Source organism: Planococcus citri, chromosome 5, assembly GCF_950023065.1.
Source record: "Planococcus citri chromosome 5, ihPlaCitr1.1, whole genome shotgun sequence".
Taxonomy (NCBI): Eukaryota; Metazoa; Arthropoda; class Insecta; order Hemiptera; family Pseudococcidae; genus Planococcus; species Planococcus citri.
In genome coordinates, this window is record NC_088681.1 from 20,009,891 (window position 1) to 20,030,874 (window position 20,984).

Sequence of the window (20,984 nt, forward strand, 5' to 3'; positions counted from 1 at the left end):
CGACATTTTCGCGAATTTTCCATCAATTTTAATTTTAGGCAAATTTTTCAATTCTTCGAAGAATTTTTGAGATTTGCAATGTGAATCATTGTTTCAAATATTTCAACTTTTAAGAAAACCATGTAAAAGTTGTTTTCCAATTTCTTGCAAAAAAACTGCATTTTCTTGAAAATTATAAATCAAAGTTCAATTGGAACGTCATCCTCAATTTCCATGTACAGTTTCCAGCTGCTGAAAATCATTTACAACATTATCAGAACGATTTGAAATTTCTGGAGAACATAACAAAATCGCTAGAAGCTCCATAATGGCCTAAAACTGGTAGTAGATTCGTTCACTTTTCTCAAAAAAATGAAGGTACCTATATTTTACAACAAAGCTTGATAATCATCCTCAAATAAGTTTTATCAGATTTTTTTCAATTTTCTGCAATTTGTTAAAAATTCAAAAATTTATTTCAATACTCTGCCGGTGAACCCTGAAAAATTTTCCAATTCCATCCCAGCTCTCCCTTACTTTCCGCCTTTGGCCAAATATATTCACGTAGAAATACCTGAATCATCCATTCCTATAAAAATTCTTCAGAATGTATTATTTTCGCTAAAATTTAAACTTGCAACCATGAATTTTTTGGAGAGCAGCAGCTGAATATAAACCTTTAGAGCATTCAATCGGTGGATGGGAACCTCGATAAGTCGATGTTCCTTGGTGAAATTAATTTGAGCTGTACCTACCCATATGAAAACTATACCATGAGGCACACCCATATTATTTTATACTCAACAAAACGACAAAAAAAACCTATAAAATGAAAAAACAAATTTAATTAATGACACTATTGCAATAACTAACTCAAATTAAAATAAGGAATACCTAACTGCTAAAAATGAACACATTTCTAAGAGCGACATCGATTAATTGAGAAGCAAAAAAAACACTGTAAAATGGCTCATGGCTGTAAATTTGCCGTATTAAAATGAAAATAAAGAGCAATCTTACAGTCACCAAGGAGCAGAGATTATCCATACTGTACTACTCGAGCACACACTGTCCAAGTTCCAAGTGCTTTAAAAGACCACTATCGTGCTTGTATCGATTGCCGCAATTCATACAACAGAAACGTTTCTTTTCGACATGAAATGTTTGCTCGTGACGCCTCCTTTTACTACTTTCAGAAAATGTTTTACCGCATATAGAGCAGCCAAATTCATCAAGACTTAAATTTGATACATGTTCCCTCTTGATATGATAAACTAAGCTTTCCTTGGATTGGCATCGATACTTGCAATGCGCGCAGTAATAATAGGAGCCAAGAGACCTCTCATCATTGATGTGCACCAGAATTATATGTCGTTTCATACTCTGTTTTCTTGGAAAGGATTTATCACATTCGGCGCATTTAAATGCTGGTTTCAAAGCTTCATGCAAACTAAAATGTCTTATCAGACCACGCCGCGTGCTGCAACTCCGATTGCAAACGTCACAAACAAAAAACTGGCTCGGATCTAAAGCAAATCAAATAAAAATAAATAAAAATTGATTATTCAATTAGCTAATAAATTGAGATCAATGAAGATTAACTACTATTTGTAGTTTGTAGCTTACTTGAGTTTTTCTTTCGTTTCGATGACGCCAATTTTTTAACTTTCTTGGCACCTAAAACAGTGGGCGAGTCACGTTCCTCAACAATTGCTCCATCATCTACATCTGCAGACGTTTTGAATAATTTTGAAGAGCAATAATGTCCAGCAAGGCGTTTATGAGTATTTAGACGGAACAGAGCTGCATAACGTTTTCCACAAATGTCGCAATTATACGGTCGAGTGTGATAGGGAGTGTGATATACAGCGATATGTTGATTCATACGAAATTTTCTGCTGAATGATTTACCGCATTCGGTACATTTAAATGGTTTCACACCTTCGTGAATTAACATATGTTGTTTGAGAGTGTACTGGCGACTGAAATGTTTACGGCAGATGTTGCAAACCAGAGATTGGCGACGATCTTTAGTAAATACAACAAAAAGAAACGGAAATGATACTTGAAAACATTTCATAACTTACAATAAGACCAATTTGGCCAACACTTGTAAACTTACATACCTGAAACTTTCTTTCCTATTCTAGACACAATTTTGTTCTCTTTCTTGGTACAACCTAGAGATGAAAATCGCAATGGTATAGGAGCGGAATGATTAGGTACTCAATGTTTTTGAGCATCTAAGACCAATTTGGCCAGTACTTGTAAAAGTTGTGAACTTATCTACATACCTGAAACTTTTTTTGATTTCTTCCCAGATGTTGAGCATCTGTGATGTTTCAGATTAGTCCGAGTTGAATAAAACTTGCTACAAATATCGCATTTATATGGTCTGCTTTGATAGGGCATATGCATTGAAAATATATGTGACTCCACATGTGCCTTATATGCAAATGATTTACCGCAATAGGCACATTCGAAAGGTTTTAAACCTTTGTGCAAAAACATGTGTCTTCTCATCTGGCGTTTGTTACAGATAGTCTTATGACAAATTTTGCAGACCAAAGGTTGGCTGAGATCTGATGAGAAATAAAATAAACGAAAATAATTCTCTTGTTTATAGAAGACCAATAACGATTACCTCCTAGGAGATTGTAAAAGTTGTAAACTTATCTACATACCTGGAACTTTCTTTGGTATCGCAGATGTTGAGCATCTGTGATACTTCAGATTAGTCAGAGTTGAATAAAATTTGCTGCAAATATCGCATTTATATGGTCTGCTTTGATAGGGCAGATGCATTGACAATATATGTGACTCCACATATGCCTTCCTTGTGAACGATTTACCGCATTCGGCACATTCGAAAGGTTTTAAACCTCTGTGCATAAACATGTGTCTTCTCATCTGGCGTTTGTTACGGATAGTCTTATGACAAATTTTGCAGACCAACGATTGACTGAGATCTGATGAGAAATACAAATAAACGAAAATAATTCTCTTGTTTACGGAAGACCAATAACGATTACCTCATACATGATATTTACTAGGGGTTTGTAAAAGTTTTAAACTTATCTACATACCTGCAGATGCTGAGCATCTGTGATACTTCAGATTGCTCCCAGTTGAATAAAATTTGCTACAAATATCGCATTTATATGGTCTGCTTTGATAGGGCATATGCATTGAAAATATATGTGACTTCATATTTATCTTCGTTGCAAATGATTTACCGCAATCGGCACATTCGAATGGTTTTAAACCTCTGTGCAAAAACATGTGTTTTTCCATATTCCCTTCGGTTTTGTCACTGATGCTTCGATGACTAATTTTGCAGACCAACGATTGGCTGAGATCTGATGAAGTGATGAGAAATAAAAATAAACGAAAAAAGTTCCAAGACCAATACTGATTACCTCATACTTGATACTTACTAGGAGCTTCGTTTCGTTTCGAAGAGGCCCAATTTTCCAATTTCTTGGTTTTAAAAACGGTCGGTAAGTTGCATTTTTTCACAGCTACATCGTTATTCAAATCTGAAGATGAAACTTCCAGCGATTTGGAAGCAGAAGCAGCAGTAGCTATACACAATTCTTCAGTGTGCTCGTTTGAAAACGTGGAATAGCTGTTGATGAAATATATATGTCAATTAATCATTCGAAATGGTCGATTTGAATAATGAAATGTTCGTATTTACGTACTTGCAGAGTTTGAGGATATTTTCTGTAAGTACAGTTTCACAATGACGCATTGGGTCTTCATATTTGTAAACATAATTCATAATGTTGTATTTTTTGATACCGATAGATGACCGAACAGAATAGCTAAATCGATCGATTTTCACTAGATAGAAGAGAATTCTCTCACAATGATTTTCATGATTTGAATTCAAAGTCCAAGAGAAGAAAAAAAAATCGCAAATCGGCTTCTGTTATCATTTCTTATCACTAACAGTGAACAGGTAGGTGGTTGGGTTGCCTATTTTATGCATTGAAGGAGCCACGAGCATCGCGTTGGAAAACTTTAAGTCTAAATTCAGTATTCACCAATTTTGATTTTGAAAAAAATCATCAAAAATACCAGGAGAAGAAAATGTTTGAAATTTTAAATCAATTCTAATCCTTCAAATGATGCTCATTTTATTCCTATAGGTAAGTAGTGTTTTTATTTCATAAATTAAATTTATGTTAATTCATTCAATGCAAGTTTCTCGATACCTATTTTGTAACATTTTTGCATCAAATGTTTGGAAAAATTTTTACCAATTCTGTCCATTTCTTTCAATGACTTTTTTAAAGCGTTTCTTCATTAATTGAGTAACACCTTTTAAAAATTGTTAATCAATTTTTTCACTATTTTATACAATTTTAAATGACCTTTTTTCTTATCCATTCGGGGTTGTATTGAAAAATGAACGTCATTTGTAGGTTCAGCGACCTCAAATTAGTCAGAAATTTGAAATTGTCATTAAAAATGCAAAATTCGACAACTTTTTTTCGCCCTAATAAAACTTGATGTTTTTTTTAAAAATAATTTTCGAACAATTTTTTTATACCTTATATACCTAAAAGAAATATTACAAGAAGAAGAAATTGAATCATAATTTCACTAGAAATTTCTCCGATAATATTGCAATCATTTTTCAGACACTTTTCGAATTTTCCATTAATAATTAGGCAATTTTTCTAATTCTCCGACGAATTTTTGAGATTTGCAATTTGAATCATTGTTTCAAGTTCTGTTGTTTTCCAACTTCTTGGGAAAAATTGCGTTTTCTCGAAAATTATGAATCAAAGTTCAATTGGGACGTCACTTTTGTGCTCAGCTCAGTGACCTCAAATTAGCAAGAAAATGTCGTAAAAAATTCAATTTTTGAATACTATTTTCCAGCTTAATTTTCATGGGCAATTTTCCAGGAGCTAAAATTTATTCTTGACAGAGCGATTTGAAATTGTTGGAGAAGATTACAAAATCGCTACAGAAATTCTTCAGAATGCAGGTATTATTTTCGCTAAAATTTGAAATTGCAACCAAGATGATGCCTGGTCCTGGTGAAATTAATTTGAGCTATACTTGAAAATCATACCATTAGGTACACCCATATTATTTTGTACTCAACGTAACAATAAACATATAAAATGAAAAACAAAAATTAATGACCACAGTCCAATAGCTAACGTGTATTGAAATGAAGAATAACTTACTCAAAATCTATAACAATCACCGAAATTTATAATTTGATAATAACTAAAAATGGACTCACCTGTGGTACATCGATTAATAATTCATTAGACCCTAATGATAAAAAATATATTGAATAATGGCTGTTAATTTGACGTGAAAATAAAAGTCTAGGACAATCTTGCGGTGACCAAGGAAAAAAGATTATTCATACAAAAATACACTACTTGGGCTTACACTGTTCAAGTCTCAAGTGCCTAGCAAGACAACTATTGTACTTGTATCGCTTACCACAATTCGTACAACAAAAACGTTTTATTTGGACATGAACCGTTTGCTCGTGCAGTGTTCTATACTGCCTTCTTGTAAATGTCTTTCCACATACAGTGCAGCTAAATTCACCAAGACTTAAATTCGATATATGGTTCCTCTTGATATGATAAACTAAGCTTTCTTTTGATTGGCATCGATACTTGCAATGCGCGCAGTAATAATGATGAGAGTCAAGAGACCTCTGCTCATTGATGTGCACCAGAACTATATGTCGTTTAATACCATATTTTGTTGCAAAAGATTTATTGCAATCGACGCATTTAAATGAGTTTGAAAATTCATGCAAAACCATAATATGTCTTTTCAGATGATCCTGTCTGCTGAAATTCTGATCACAAATTTTACAAACGAACAGATTACTCGAATCTAGCACAAATCAGATAGAAAGAAACGAGAGTTAATAATTCAATTAGCTAATAAACTGAGATAAATGAAGATTAACTGCCATTTGTCGTTTGTAACTTACCCGAGTTTTTTGTTCGTTTCGATGACACCAATTTTCTAACTTTCTTGGCACCCAAAACTGTAGTCGAGTCACATTCCTTCACAGTTACACCATCATTTACATCTTCAGACGAAACTTTGGATAATTTTGAAGATGAATAATGTCCAGCAAGGCGTTTGTGAGCATTTAAATCCCACTGAGCTGAATAACGTTTGCCACAAATGTCACACTTATATGGTCGCGTGTGATAGGGAGTGTGACATGAATTGATATGTTGATTCATTATATAATTTCTTCTGAATGATTTACCGCATTCAGCGCATTTAAATGGTTTCCGACCTTCATGAATTAACGTATGTCTTTTGAGACCACTTTGGTATCTGAAATTTTTATGGCAAATGGTGCAGACGAGGGATTGGCGACGATCTATAATGTAAATACAACAAAAAGAAAGGAAAATAATATAAATATTTCATAATTTACAATAAGACCAATCTGGCCAGCACTTGTAAACTTACATACCTGAAACTGTATTTCGTCTCGCAGATGCCGAGCATCTGTGATAGTTCAGATGGCTCCTAGTCGAATAAAATTTGCTGCAAATATCGCATTTATATGGTCTGCATTGATAGGGCATATGCATTGAAAATATATGTGACTTCAGACGTTCCTTCCTTGTGAACGATTTACCGCAATCGGCACATTCAAGTGGTTCTTCATTTCGTTTACGAGAGGCCCAATTTTTCAATTCCTTGGTTTCTAAAATGGTCGTTGAGTTGCATTTTTTCAAAGCTACATCGCTATTCAGATCTGAAGATGAATTTGAAAACGAATCAGACTCCAGATTGTGACCATCCGAAGTAAGAGGATCGCGATAGTCCCAATCGAGTTTTGGCAATACAACATATACTTTGGGAATTGAAGACAAATCGAATCCATCAGCTGTATTCGACCGATCACGTTTCGATGTCTTTTTATTAGAACTCTCGTTCAATGCTTCATTCGAACAGTCATGTAGAATATCATCTAAACGCGAATTTATATGTTTGCACTCGTTGATTGTTTCAATGAATTTCAATCTCAATGTTTCTTGGCGACCTAGATAGCTGAAAATCAAATTAAACGTACGTACCTACATTAACTTGTTGGTATTGATCATTGATAATAATGAAATTTGGAACTCGAGATAGCCTTACTTGAAAAACTTTCCTTTAAAATCAATTCCAGATGAGGCAGACTTTGAACGGTGTAGAGTTAAATCATTGTACTCGGATTTTAACATAGCAATATTTTCTTGAGCTCTGTCAAGTCTCTTCTTCATAATTTCGTATTCCTTAACTCGTTCAGTGGACTCGGAGGATGAATTCGTGGATGACAGTAGGCACATGGAATAGCTGTTGATGAAATATACCTATCCCAATTAATCATTCGAAATGGTCATTTTGAATAATGAAATGTTCGTATTTACGTACTTGCAGAGTTTAAGGGTATTTTCTGTAAATAAAGTTTCACACTGTCGCATTGAGTCTTCATGTTTGTAAATATAATCCATAATGTTGTATTTTTTGATACCGATAGATGACAGAACAGAATAGCTAAAGCTACCAATCGATTTTACTAGATAGAAGAGAATTCTCTCATAATTATTATCATGATTTGAAAATTTGAAATTCTAAGTCTGGAGAAATCAGCTTCTGTTATCATTTTCTTATCACTGACAACAGATGGTTTGTGATGGTGTCTGATTGCTTGCCTATTTCATGTATTGAAGGAGCCACGTGCTTCGCAAAACTCCAAATTGACCAACACCAATAATTTTGAAAAAAATCATCAAAAAAAAGGAAAAGGGAAATGTTTGAATCATTCTAATCATTTGAATAATGCCCTTGTAGGTAGTGTTTTCATTTCATAACCTATGTTAATTCAATGCAAATTTATCAATATTTTGTAAAATTTTTGCGTCAGACGTTTGGGAAAACAAAAAATTTTCAACAATTTTGTCCATTTTTTTCAATCATTTTTTTTTTAAAGCGTTTCTTCATTATTAATTGAGTAACCCTAGTAACCTTTCAAAATTGTTGATCAATTTTTTCACTGGTACCGTTTTTATACAATTTTAAATAACGTTTTTCTGACCAATACGGGGTTGCATTGAAAAATGAACGTCATTTTTGTGTTCAGTCAGGGCCCTAAAATTAGTCAGAAATTGTCGTTAAAAATGCTAAATGTGACAACTTTTTTCCAGCTCATCTTGAGTCCAAAAAATGGCAAATTTTCAGCAGAAGGAAGCATCAGCGTCATCGTAGGGTCAATCTGACACCGGAGATGAATTTTTCGCCCCAAAAAAAACCACAGCCAGGTTTTAAGCTTCAGTTTTTTTGCCCAAAAAAATACATAAACTCCCCTTTGCATTATTTGGATTTTTTCGATTTCCAAAAAAGTCTAGTAAAATTTCGTTTTCGACTAATTCGAGGTCGCCGAGTTCAAATCTGGTGTCCATTCGTGTCGCAGGACGCCGCTTCAGTGAGAAATCGTCTCTATTTCGCAAAATACGAGTCTGATCGCAAAACAAACGTAACTGTTGGGTTCAGCGACCTCAAATTAGTCAGAAAACGGCGTTTAAAATGCAAAATTCGACAACTTTTTTCCAGCTCATCTTGAGTTCAAAAAATTGCAAAATTTCAGCAGAAGGAAGCGTCGTTGGGACAATCTGACACCGGAAATGAACTCTCCGTCCCAAAAAACCCCCGTAACCGAAAATTCAACCAATTTACGCACAAATTTCAATGAGTCATTTTTTGGCCCAAAATGGCGCTTTTATTCCTCAAAAAATGACTTATCGACATTCGCGCGTAAACGAGTTGAATTTTCGATTATGGGGGGTTTTTGGCACGGGGAATTTACGTAATTCCTGTGTCCAGTCGCGTGGACGAAGCTTCCTTCTACTCGAAAACTGCACTTTTTTTGAGCTCAAAAATTACGTTTGAAAAAACACCGAATTTTACACATTATGAAACTTGATGTTTTTTTTTCAATAATTTTCGTACAATTTTCTTATATGTACCTTAAAGAAACATTACAAAAAATCTGAAAAAAAATTTACTGAATATTTCTATTTTCCACTAGAATATTGCTCGAATTTTCCATCAATTTTTGGCAAATTTTTCAATTCTTCGAAGAATTTTTGAGATTTGCAATTTGAATCATTGTTTCAAATGTTTCAATTTTTAAGAAAATCATGTAAAAGTTGTTTTCTAATTTCTTGCAAAAAACGGCATTTTCTCGAAAATTATAAATCAATGTTCAATTGGGACATCACTTTTGTGCTCAGATCAGTGACCTAAAATTAGCAAGAAAACGTCATAAAATTTCAATATTTGAATATTCTTTTCTGGCTCAATTTCCATGGACGGTTTCCAGCTGCTGAAATTCATTTTGAACGTTTTCAGAACGATTTGAAATTTCTGGAGAACATAGCAACATCGCTAGAAGCTCCAGAATGGCCTAAAACTGGTAGTTGGTAGTAGTTGAAATTGGAAAAATTATGAATATTCGTTCACTGTTCTCAAAAAAAATGTATATTTCACAACAAAAAGTTTGATAATGTAGAGGGAGAAAAAACAGCTTTTTCTGCTACCTAACTGGGAGAAAAAACATTTCTTATATTGCCCAACCTGACGCGAATATTCAGCTCGCGGATACTATCAATACATGGGTATTTCCGCGATCTCATGACATAATATTCAGCCAATCATAGCCTAGAAACGCGCGCATCCGCTGCCTCTGCTGCTTGGTCCAGACTCATTTTTACCCTAAGCTCATAGTTGCTAGTTCCACTGTACAGTCAGTATCCAATGTACTGCCGAACTGCCTGGTCAGCTCTCCTAGACTCTCCAAGCCTAGGGGGCTACCAGTGTGGATTCGGGGGTCAGAATATTCGTTCACATTAATTCTATTCGTTCTATAACGCAGTGGATGAAACTAGCCAAGTACATGGAGCTCAGGGGTCACTATTTACGGAAGTGCCTCTTATTTACGTGTCCAATTTTATTGGATAGGGAATCTTTTCACACTGACTTGTGATACTCCCTATAATTATTAATTCTATAAAGTCAGGTGTATTGGAACTTCCGGAAGTGTAATACCATACAACAAGCAATTTTTAATTAATTCCTAGTATGGTTGGAATTAATTATATTGTCTTCCCAACTCAACACAATCCCAGGTATTTATCTTTTCTTTACCAATTTTTTATCCAAAAAATACCAATCCGAGAATAGGCTACGAATTTGTAGTAATTCTCAACCTCCCTTTCCTTCTCCAATAATTACTCTCAAGAGATATCAACTTCATGTTGTTCTTTTCTCGTAATTTGAGATAATTAGATGTACTTGAAGAAGATCTGTGTTCTTATTTACGTAATTAATATTCGTTTCCCAACACTCAAATTCGTCCTATGATGATATTGGTGGCTTGGTCACTCACCCAGAGGAAATAACAAGGAGTAAATTCCCAATTTACGAGTTTTATTTATTCTGGCTCAAACCCCAACCGATATCTAGGGTTGGGCCCCCGTGAGGTTCTCGGACTGAACCAATGGTACTCAGAGGGTCCTGTTCATGTAGAGAGATTCGTTACTTTCGTGAATCCTTTCCTAGAAGCTAAGGATCGAAGTAACTAACACCCCAGATGTGCAAAATCTCCCCCTACATTTTGGCATCCCTGGTGGGGATCGAAGATATTTACTTAAATATTAATTCAAGATAAATTCCTATGGGTGTACCAGCCCATAGGTGTGGAAATAATCAGCATTATTGATTCTATTAGTTCTATTGATTCTATTAGTTCTCATTAATTCAAATTATTTCCTCATAGCAAGATATTTCTGTTAGGAAATTCTTAGCTCCAGTATGATGCAGTATTTCACGAAAAAAACTGATTATTTCTCCTATTATTTGGGTATTTGATTTGGCTGCGCAGACGAATCAGAACTACAGAGAAAGTTGCAGAAAGAAACAGAATTTTTCGTAATTATTACATCCATGTATTTTTTTTAACCCCGCCAATGGAAAAAATTCCATAAGTCAGCGATTGATTCGAAAATTCATGCCAAACAACATCAAGATTTGTGAAAACATCTATTTATTCTATTTCGAAGATTGAGAAGTGAAAATTTATTAATTCTATTGATTCCATTAATTTTATTAATTCCATAAAAGTACCCACGGATGGAATATTAATTCACTTTCAACGAACGTTTATGGTGGTGAAATTTTCACGAGCTCGGATTTACTACCCATCACCATAATTTTACCAACTCGAAAATATCAATTAATTCGCAAATCTTCGCATTTACACACGTAATTGCCCTTTTACTGCAAAAAAAAAAAAAAAAAAACGAGTATTTGTTCGTATTCCAGCCCCCTGTGGACCTTTTACACCCCCTGGGGCAACATACCCACAAATCATCTCGAAGTATATTGATGAAAAACTTATCCGAACGTATTTTTTCGTCATGTAGCAGTTAAAAGTACATTTTTTCACTCGATTACGTATAATTTCTATTTGAATTAAAAATTCATTCTATTCGTTCATTTATTGATTCTACTCTACATGGTACGAGAGTATGCTTATGGCATTTATGAGCGAAAATAATTTGCAAAATTACGACCAAAATTCGTAATTTAATACCAGCGAATCTCATTGGATGATTATTCTAACTGTTCATCCAATCACAACACTGGAAAGTACCAGAAATCGCGTATTTATTCGTTCGTTTATGGAAGAAATTATGACGGCAAAATGACAATTATTTGTTCTATTTATTTCCATGGAATGAAATTTGCCACTTCTTACACTCGTTATGGGATTTTCCACGAACCTAAGACGACCTTGAACAAGAATTCGACAGGTTTGAAAGTGTGACAATAATAGCACTGGGTTTTTTCCCATTTTCATATTTTTTCTATTTATAAACACGTCCGATTAAAATACACGCGAACCTGACCAAAGCTGGCGCTTAAACAAGATAACGGAAGTATTTTTAACGTAATACAATAGCCGCGGGTATTTACACGATCCTTATCTCGTACACTCGACACATTCAACATCAATCGTTATCTCAATTACACAATAATCAGCAGCTGGGAAAATCCACAAATACCTATATCAAGATAAACATACTAGTCCATTGTCTACCCTTCGCGATTACGCGAGCACCGTTAGATATTTGTTCTATATTTAGGTAGTTTTGCAGCTTCCTTATCAGCATCATTCAAATATTTTGCGAGCCCTATCGTTTACGGATGGATAGCAGGTACTTGATGCTGGTTAGCGCCGTTGATAGCATTGTTATCTTCTTTCGCGAAGTTTCTTACAAATTTGTTCAGTACAGAAAGATCCAGAATTTATCAACGAGATAACATCGACACGGTCGAGTATTTAAACGCCATCAACGCAATATTTTAACGCCAGCAGCAAAATATTGTGCAATAATCGCGATTAACCATCCCTACTCCTGGAAATACGACGACACACCCCCCTCGCGGTATGGTTAGTAGGTCGATACCCAAGCAGTAAGAGAACAGAAGCTTCATTATTCTATTGATTCTTGACCTGTTCACATCAAGCTGTCTACTGCTCTCTATTCGTTCTATTCTTTCGAATATTGTTTCTATTTCAAGACTTTGAATTTTTTCAATATTTTAGAACCAGTCAAACGGAACTCAAATATACCATAGTCCTGAATATTAATTCGACTGCTGTTATTTGCGCAATTATTTCTAATTAATCCACGTAATTAATTCTATTAATTCTATCATTGCGAACTTGGGGAAAATATTCCTACGAATATTATTGTTTTTCCAGAATTGGGATATTATTTCGATACCTGTTTAATTATTAGCTATTAAACGCGACGCGGCAAGTATTATTGATTTATTAATTCTACGTTACCTATCAGCGCCTTCGAACCTGGAAAATAAATAAAACACATTAATTCTATTTATTCTATTGATGTGGATACTTCTCTGGACACATTTACGCTTACCTTGTCAAATTGTATTTTTTCTACTTGCTGTAATATTGGGAGTGCTGTATTTATCTGAACTCTTCGAGAAATTTATCAGCTCGCTTTCCAGCTACGTAAGTATTCCTGAAACATTATACGATAACATCTGTTTAATTTTATTCATTCTAATAAAGATTCAATTAATTCTATACTTCATCGTACGTAATAACGGGAATAACTTCGACGATTAATTTATTCAATAAATTACACTACTCCAGCAATTTACGCAAGTACTAATTCGAAAAAATGAGTAACGGCGATCCAGAGCGTAATTCTAATGGAAAATCAAGAAAAACCTCGACTCGTCCAAAACCTCAAGCGCAGCCAACGCGTCAGCCATGGACTCGCGCTACTGCTCGAAGAAATGCAGAACTCGGACATCCGACTCAAAGTTCTGAGCGAGGAGCAACGTCGAGATTTATTACCGAAACCCAGAGATTTTACGCTTCAAAAAAGAAGGCTACTCCTGAGCAGCAATCAGTGATTGCTAGTCCAATTATTTCTACTGAAGGCGGAAAGAAGAAAGTTCGATACACTCTTCCAGACGGAACTATACTCGAGCCCTCGACTTCCACTCCAAGAAGAACAGTGGAAACCCAGCCCACACGTGTTAATTTGTCAACTGTTGTCGAAGACGACAACGATCCCGACGCTACCCAAAATGAATTCGAAGAACTTCAAGAAACTTATCATTGGATTGACATGTTCGGAGATGTTCCAGAAATCAATTTACAGGTACCTCCTCCAGCAGTTATTCGAAGACTCCCTCAAGCTGATCCCGATGCTGAGGAAGAAATTGACAACGGTGAAGGAAGACCTAGAACTCGTAACGTCGCGGTGAATACTGATGCTGAGGCTGGGGCAAATGAAAATGAAAATAATGACGTCGATCAAGATGCTGGCCGAGTATATTGTTTTGATGATTTTAATCCTGAGGCACCTTATCCTGCGGTTGAGGTAGCTGAGTATGTACTACCGGAAAATGATCAAGCTGTATCTTTGGCTCACGCTCAAGGAATTATAGACTGGATCAAGAGAGAAAATACCGGATGGGCTGCTCGAACATCTGCGGTTAAGGATCGCATCAAAGGTCTTGAAGTTGGAATTTCGACCACGAGAGGAGATCTCAAAGATGTGTATTTTACTTTTCAAGAACAACGCTCATCAGATCATAAAAATCTGGAGAAATATTTGACTGAAGAATTGGGAAAAGCCTCGCGTAAATTTGGAATGTACGACAAGATGTTTGAATCTTTAAAGAAAGATACCATAAGAATTGACAGAAAAACCGATATGATTCAAGATACAACAACTGAACTTACTTATTCTGTCGATGATTTATTCTATTACAATGTGCACGGTAAGTACCCGTCCAGAGATCCTGATATTTTACCAATCGGTAACGAAGTATCTACTACTACTCGAAATAACGATCGCGGTTCTGATCCTGGGGGTTCCAGTGGTGGACATGATTCCAGTTCGCGAAGAAACAATGATGACAGCAGCGACGATGACGACGACGATGGCGGTGGAAATATTAATCCATTCAATGAATCCGGTGTATTTGCTCGAAGAAATAAATCTAAAACAAAAGACACTGGAGTTAAACCTCGTCAACGTACATTGCGGTATGATTTAGAATTCCTCGAAGGAAAAATGAATCTTAAAGCTAAACATCTACGCGAAGCTGATATTTATTACGATAATACCAACAAATATGAAGTAATGAGCTTCATTGAGAAATTCGAACATTTTATGCGAGAACAGCGCGCTAGCGAATTTCAGTATCGTAATTTATTTGCGCAAATTATTCAAAGTGATGAAGCCAAGGCGTATAAGGAGCACGTTAATCCAAAATTACCATATCTCAAATATCGTGATGGATTCGTACAGAAAGTTTGGGATGGCGTTGAACAAAATAATGCCAGAAGTCACTTTCTCAAGATGCAGTTTAATCAGAAATCATCGAAGAAAATAGCTGGAATTTTACTCAAGTGGTTCAATGTATTGGCTGACTCCGATATTACTGATGCAATGCTGCTGGATACTGTCTATCTAAAAGTACCGAAGGATTTGAGATTTGAATTCACCGAATGCAAAGAAGACCGCATCAGATTCAAGAAAAAACTGCAAGTTATGCGTCGACATGAAGAATACGTTAATGCCAACGCTGAAGTTAACGATCAAACCATTCCTCCTTATACTAAATTTTGGGTACCGCCATATATGTCCACTCCGAACCGAAATACTGATCGACGTGCGATTAAAAATTTGTTCAATAAACTTGGAAATAAGGGAAAAACCGCCCTGAAAGCTAACGACGCTATACCAAGTACCAGTGGTACCAACGCCGGCGCTGGGGCATCCAAAGACCCTAAACAACCACCGAAGAAACCTTCATTTCGTTTTCCAACCAAATATTTAAATTCCTTAGGTATCACTGCCGAAGATTTGGAAAAGTGCACCTATATTTATCAGTCATTAATGGACAATCAGGAAGAAGAAGAAGAAAATCATCAGGAGCTAGATACTGACTCAAGCTCTGACGGCGAAGACTCTGAAGTTGAAGTTGTCAAGCCAAAAAACTTGAGGAAGTCCCCTGCGAGCCAAGCGGGGGACGAGGAGTTGTAATTAATTCTATTAATTCTATTACTTTCGATCGAATTCCATCAGCACTCGATGACTACGAAATTATTGGTGATGGTCTGGCTTATTATATCAAATATGGAATGCCAGAACTAGACTTCGATAAAAAACCTTATTTAAAAGAGGTCATTTTATTGAAAGAATTAGCTCATGAAATTGAAAACGCTTCATTCACCAAACAACATGTATTAATTTCAATGGGCGATTTTGAGCTGAATAATTCATCGATCGATATGAAATACGTTCAGAATTATTTCGATAGAATAATTCGACTACTAGTAAATAAACAATTTAAAGACATACTCGTAATATTTCCTCCAGTTCGTCCGAAAGCTGGAGATGAACCAACAACTTAATTCAAGAGATGGCTCGATTTTCGTCATATCCTTCTAGATGTCTGTTCAACTCGCAACGTACGCTATTCGCTGTATCCAGCAATATTCTTCGCTGAAGTAGTGGAAAATATACTCGTTGGAACCAAGTATACCGTAGCCTGCGATGAAAATGACAACGTGATTCCTGATAAAAATTGTTTCTATTTAAACGACAAAGGCGATTATTATAACCTTGGAATTACCGGACGAGAAAGAATTCTTGAGTTTCTCGAAACTTTCTGTGATCCAACCAAGCGCTTCATGGATTCACGTGATCCTGTAACCATTACTGATTTGACTACCGAAGATGACCCGAATGCTCAATTTGTTGCTCGACCAGATGGCTCACTACAACATATGACAGCGAATTCATTAAAATTAATTCAAGAAATATTAGACTGTCCTAATAAAGAAGCTGCAGCTGAAATGATGCATACCTTAAATCAATCTGCCAGCGATACATCAGACACTCTCACCGAGACAACAGATAACTCGCATGACATTTCCGGTATGCTCGACGCAAATGCTCCCGAAACAAATGTCCAGCACGGTTCAGCGCAGGAAGATGAGCAGGCTGAAGACGAAGAATCCCAGTCTTCTTCTCCCGAGTATCGTTATTTTCCAGCATATTCAGTCAACATGGTAAATCGCATATCTGTCAATCAAGAAGAACAAAACGCCCTGAAATCATCATCTTTCACGAAAGTACCGATAAAAGTCTCCGAAATGAACGATAATTTAAAATCGCAATTATTACACGAAAGAAATGACACCATTACCTGCGTAATTCCACTACGACTTGGAAATTCCTGTTATCCAGCCCAGCTTGACTCTGGGGCAGTGCCAAATATAATGTCAGAGGAAACAGCTTTACACCTGATTCGACACCATTCTGATGAATTGGATTTTATCGAGCTAGAGAATCCAGCTGTTTGTATTTTAGCTGATTCAAAAGAAGCTGAAACAGCAAGATATATTATTGTGCCAACATTATACTTCGGAAAACATGCACTGAAAATACCTTTTTATGTGCTGAAAGGCTGTAATCACGTATTCTTAATTGGAACCCAGTCGATGGAGTATCTTGGAATTGAACCAAGAATCAAGCGCCGAAAAGCACTTTGCAGACCATCTACGAAAGTTCATACTGAAATGGTGGACTTTTTGACGCCTGAGCAATACGAAGGTAAGCTGAATATTTTCGGCGGGAAACTGAAAGATGAATATAGATTAGAAATGAACAACATTTTACGGCGAACAGATATGTTTAGCAATTATCACCGATTACCTGATGGAGTTATAGACGACGGTCCAGATATATTTATTGAACGACTGGAAGCTGACCTTCAAGATGCTGTTACTGCTGGAAGAATTACTGTTTCTCAAGCTGAACGAGCTTTCGATGTTTTGAGCGAATTTCGTGACATATTTTCAAAGTTTCCTGGAAAATATACCGGGAAAAGAGTTCGATTAAAATTCAACATTCCAACTAAAGATATTCGATACAGAGGAGCTAAGTATAATCCATCAAAGAAATTAATGAATGACTTACGTAAGGAACTTCAAGTAATGATGGCAACAAATGTCATTGAACCTTCAGATTCAACTTATGTAAACCCCATTGTAGTCAACGTCAAGAAAAGCGGGGAAATCCGCGTTTGCTTGAATCCTGTGGATTTAAATCCAATATTAGCAGAGAATTACAATGAAGCTGGTTTACTTGACAGGATTATTACTCAAGATGCTGAAGCAAAGCTGTTTTGTACGCTCGATTTCGTATCAGGATTTTGGCAGTTGGTCATGGATGAATTTTCACGCAAGTATTGTGCATTTCAAGTCGATGGACGCGTTTATCAATGTATTCGTTTGCCGTATGGCTTGAAAGTTTCATCAGCGCTGTTTGTAAATATGGTCAACGATATCATCCCGGATAAAGCTGGAATCACCAAATACGTCGACGATATTCTTCTTCGTTCTGCAACATTCGAATACATGCTGGAATTATTGGTGGAAGTTCTTACTATTCTACGAATCAACAATCTACGTTTAAATGCGAAAAAGACTACATTTTTCAAAGGAAAAACTGAGCATTTAGGATTCGATCTTAGCCCTGGCAGAATTTCAAAGCAATCATGTAAAATTGACAAATTCAACGATTACATCGCGAAGCACACTAAGCGTGGAAAATTTGTTCTCAAGAATAAAATCGAGATTCTCGAGCTGATTGGCTTGACCGGATTATATCGAAGATTTATTCCTCAATATCAACAAATTATTGCACCTTTGTATGAGTTAACCTGCGATAACGTACCCTTCGAATGGGGGCCTAGGCAAGATGCAGCTATTGAGAAATTGAAGCAAGAATATACAAAAGACTTCGAATTAGTTCCAGCAAGAGACAAGATCGACCTGTACCTAGATACTTACACATCTAATGATGCCATGAATGCTGTTTTGTATCAAAATTACGAAGGACAAGACGAAATTATTCTATTTACCAGCCATAGTTTTAAGCCGCACCAAAAGAAGTATACCTTAATTGAACGAGAAATGTATACCTTGGCCAAAAGCATCAAAAAACTACAACTATGGCTCCATGGCAGAACAATTCATGTTCGTAGCGATTTACTTTCAATTGTACATAAATTCGAGACCATCGCAGAGGTTCACAGAAAAGCCGCTGGATGGATTACGTTATTTAACTGCTACAATTTGATTTACGACCTACGAAGAAGACACAAGAAATGGTTCGGAATGCAGGCTCCCGAACTAACTATTAACAGTGCGAATTGTTCCAATTTCATTACCGAAGAAAATGACCTCTCACTGCGTATTCGTTCTCATTTATTGGATTATCTCAATCGTCTCAGTTTATTTCAGAAACGTGATCCAAAATGCGCAGACATTTTTCGTCGATTAAAAACACCAGATGAATTTTTAGATGCGAGAGGAGTACAAATTAAAAATAACCTAGCTAAACGTTATTCAATTGAAGTAATTGATAACAAAGAAACATTAATTTTCAATTACCCAGATGAGAGCCGTGTTCCAGTGCTGCCCGACGAAATCTTCAAAGACATGATTCTATTTCTTCATGAGACTTACGGCCATGTTGGAGCTAACAAGCTTGAAGCTATTTTCCGTCGTATGTACTACTCATCCAATGCGAAGCATTTTATTCGTTTTATCACCAGCGAGTGTTTGCACTGTAAAGCAAATAAAACTTATTCAGAAAAGAAACCACTCGAATTTGGATACACTAATTCATACGGACTTGCTGATGTAATCTCGGTAGACATTCTTGGACCGATTTCAAATTATTCCAATCAGCCGAAATATCTTTTGGTATCGAAAGATGTATTGTCCGGAAAGGTTTGGTTATCACCACTTCAAGATATTCTCCAGCAAACTGTTGCCAGCGCTATGGAAGCTGTAATTAAAGAGATTCATTCAAAAAAGTATAAAATTCGTAAAATAATCACAGATAACGCTACACAATTTACCAACAAGATTTGGCGTAAATTATTGAAGAAATACAAGATAGCGATTGGACACTCAACAGCGCACAATCCTCAATCAAACTTGGTTGAGAGAACTATGCGCATTATTGGAGACCGTTTGCGGATTAAAATGAATATTAATGCAGATGGTGCGTATTCACACCATGGATGGAGTACTTACGTCAAGGAAATTGAAGAAGAAATTAACAATACGCCGAATGATGTCAACGTTCCTCCAGACGAAGTATGGCAAATTGCAGAATTTGAAACCGACCTTCCTACTGGAAGAGTAACATTCAATGCCAAATATCATTTACGCAGATTACTGGAGAAGAAAGAACGTCAAGATTTACCATCTATTACCAGCGAAGATTTAATGAACTCGAAACTTGACCTACTCAACAATGTTTACACTTCTGTTGATAACGTTGTTTGGGTATCAATCGACGGCGCTTGCGCTAACAACGGTTCAGATGACGCTATCGCTGGAATTGGCATTTGCTGGCATCCTGAGGGTAAACAAAATGTTTCCGAAAGAATCAAGCACGAAAATTATACACCGACTAATAACTTAGCTGAGGCTATTGCTCTACTTACCGCAATGAAAATTGCTATCAAGCAAGGAATTACTCGATTACACGTAATTTCTGATTCCCGATACCTGACATCAGCTGTTAATGATACTTTTTCTAAATGGACTGATAACGACTGGAAAAACTCTGCAAAGAAGCCAGTTCATCATCAAGAAATATTTAAAGAAATCATTCAGCTGAAATCTCAATTTGACTTATTCGAACTTACTCATGTTTATGCACGCGAGACTGATTTTGGTAACTTCACCGCTGATAGACTCGCTCGTAAAGCTGTATACACTACCGAATTTGACATTGCAGCAGCTGAGAAACTTACGAATCATCAAGCTCTTATCAGATATATCAAGGAGCAGCGTGAGCTAGATTTTCAATCCAGGGAGCAAAAACATAATAAGCGTTTTGGTGATCCGCGAATATTTAAACCAGGAGAACTTGTTATGATAACCAATCACAGGCTATCATCCGCAGACAAAGGAGCTTCAGCTAAACTTTTTCCAAAAAGGTTTGGGCCATATGTAGTGGTGGCTCACGCGGGGAAAAATTGTTACGAAGTTCAAAAAATTGCTGACAAGACTGATAAGAGGCTTATCAACGTACGTCAAATTACGACCTACCTCAACCTACATCATCTTAAGCAGCTACGCGAAGAACCAAAATTGCGCTCCAAATATGATGATCGCTCCTTACAGAAAAGAATGAAGCAATTTGCTGAGCATCGAGATTTGCTGGAAAACTTTATTAAAGAGCTAGAAGCTCCACCAAAGAAGAAAACTCGCAAATTCAGCGAAATGAACGATGAGGAAAAATTAGATCAATTTACTCAGATTCGTAAGCGGTTTCGTAAGAAAAATAATGATTATG

General features: G+C 36.1%; 1 protein-coding gene across 1 annotated transcript in view; it reads right to left on the reverse strand.

Moving 5' to 3' along the window:
* Positions 1-804: 804 nt before the first annotated feature.
* LOC135848335 (zinc finger protein 845-like) overlaps positions 805-20,984 on the reverse strand; it is a 39,780-nt gene continuing 19,600 nt past the window's right edge. Inside the window, exons 2-14 of the mRNA XM_065368233.1 lie at positions 7,138-7,335; positions 6,464-7,047; positions 5,963-6,367; positions 5,391-5,862; positions 5,246-5,306; positions 3,684-3,910; positions 3,417-3,607; positions 3,066-3,338; positions 2,664-2,948; positions 2,274-2,561; positions 2,106-2,159; positions 1,606-2,007; positions 805-1,505 (exon numbers count right to left, since the gene is read on the reverse strand). Coding sequence (XP_065224305.1) covers positions 1,033-1,505; positions 1,606-2,007; positions 2,106-2,159; positions 2,274-2,561; positions 2,664-2,948; positions 3,066-3,338; positions 3,417-3,607; positions 3,684-3,910; positions 5,246-5,306; positions 5,391-5,862; positions 5,963-6,367; positions 6,464-7,047; positions 7,138-7,335 — 3,913 coding nt within the window. The 3' untranslated portion in view covers positions 805-1,032. The remainder of the gene's footprint in view (positions 1,506-1,605; positions 2,008-2,105; positions 2,160-2,273; positions 2,562-2,663; positions 2,949-3,065; positions 3,339-3,416; positions 3,608-3,683; positions 3,911-5,245; positions 5,307-5,390; positions 5,863-5,962; positions 6,368-6,463; positions 7,048-7,137; positions 7,336-20,984) is intronic.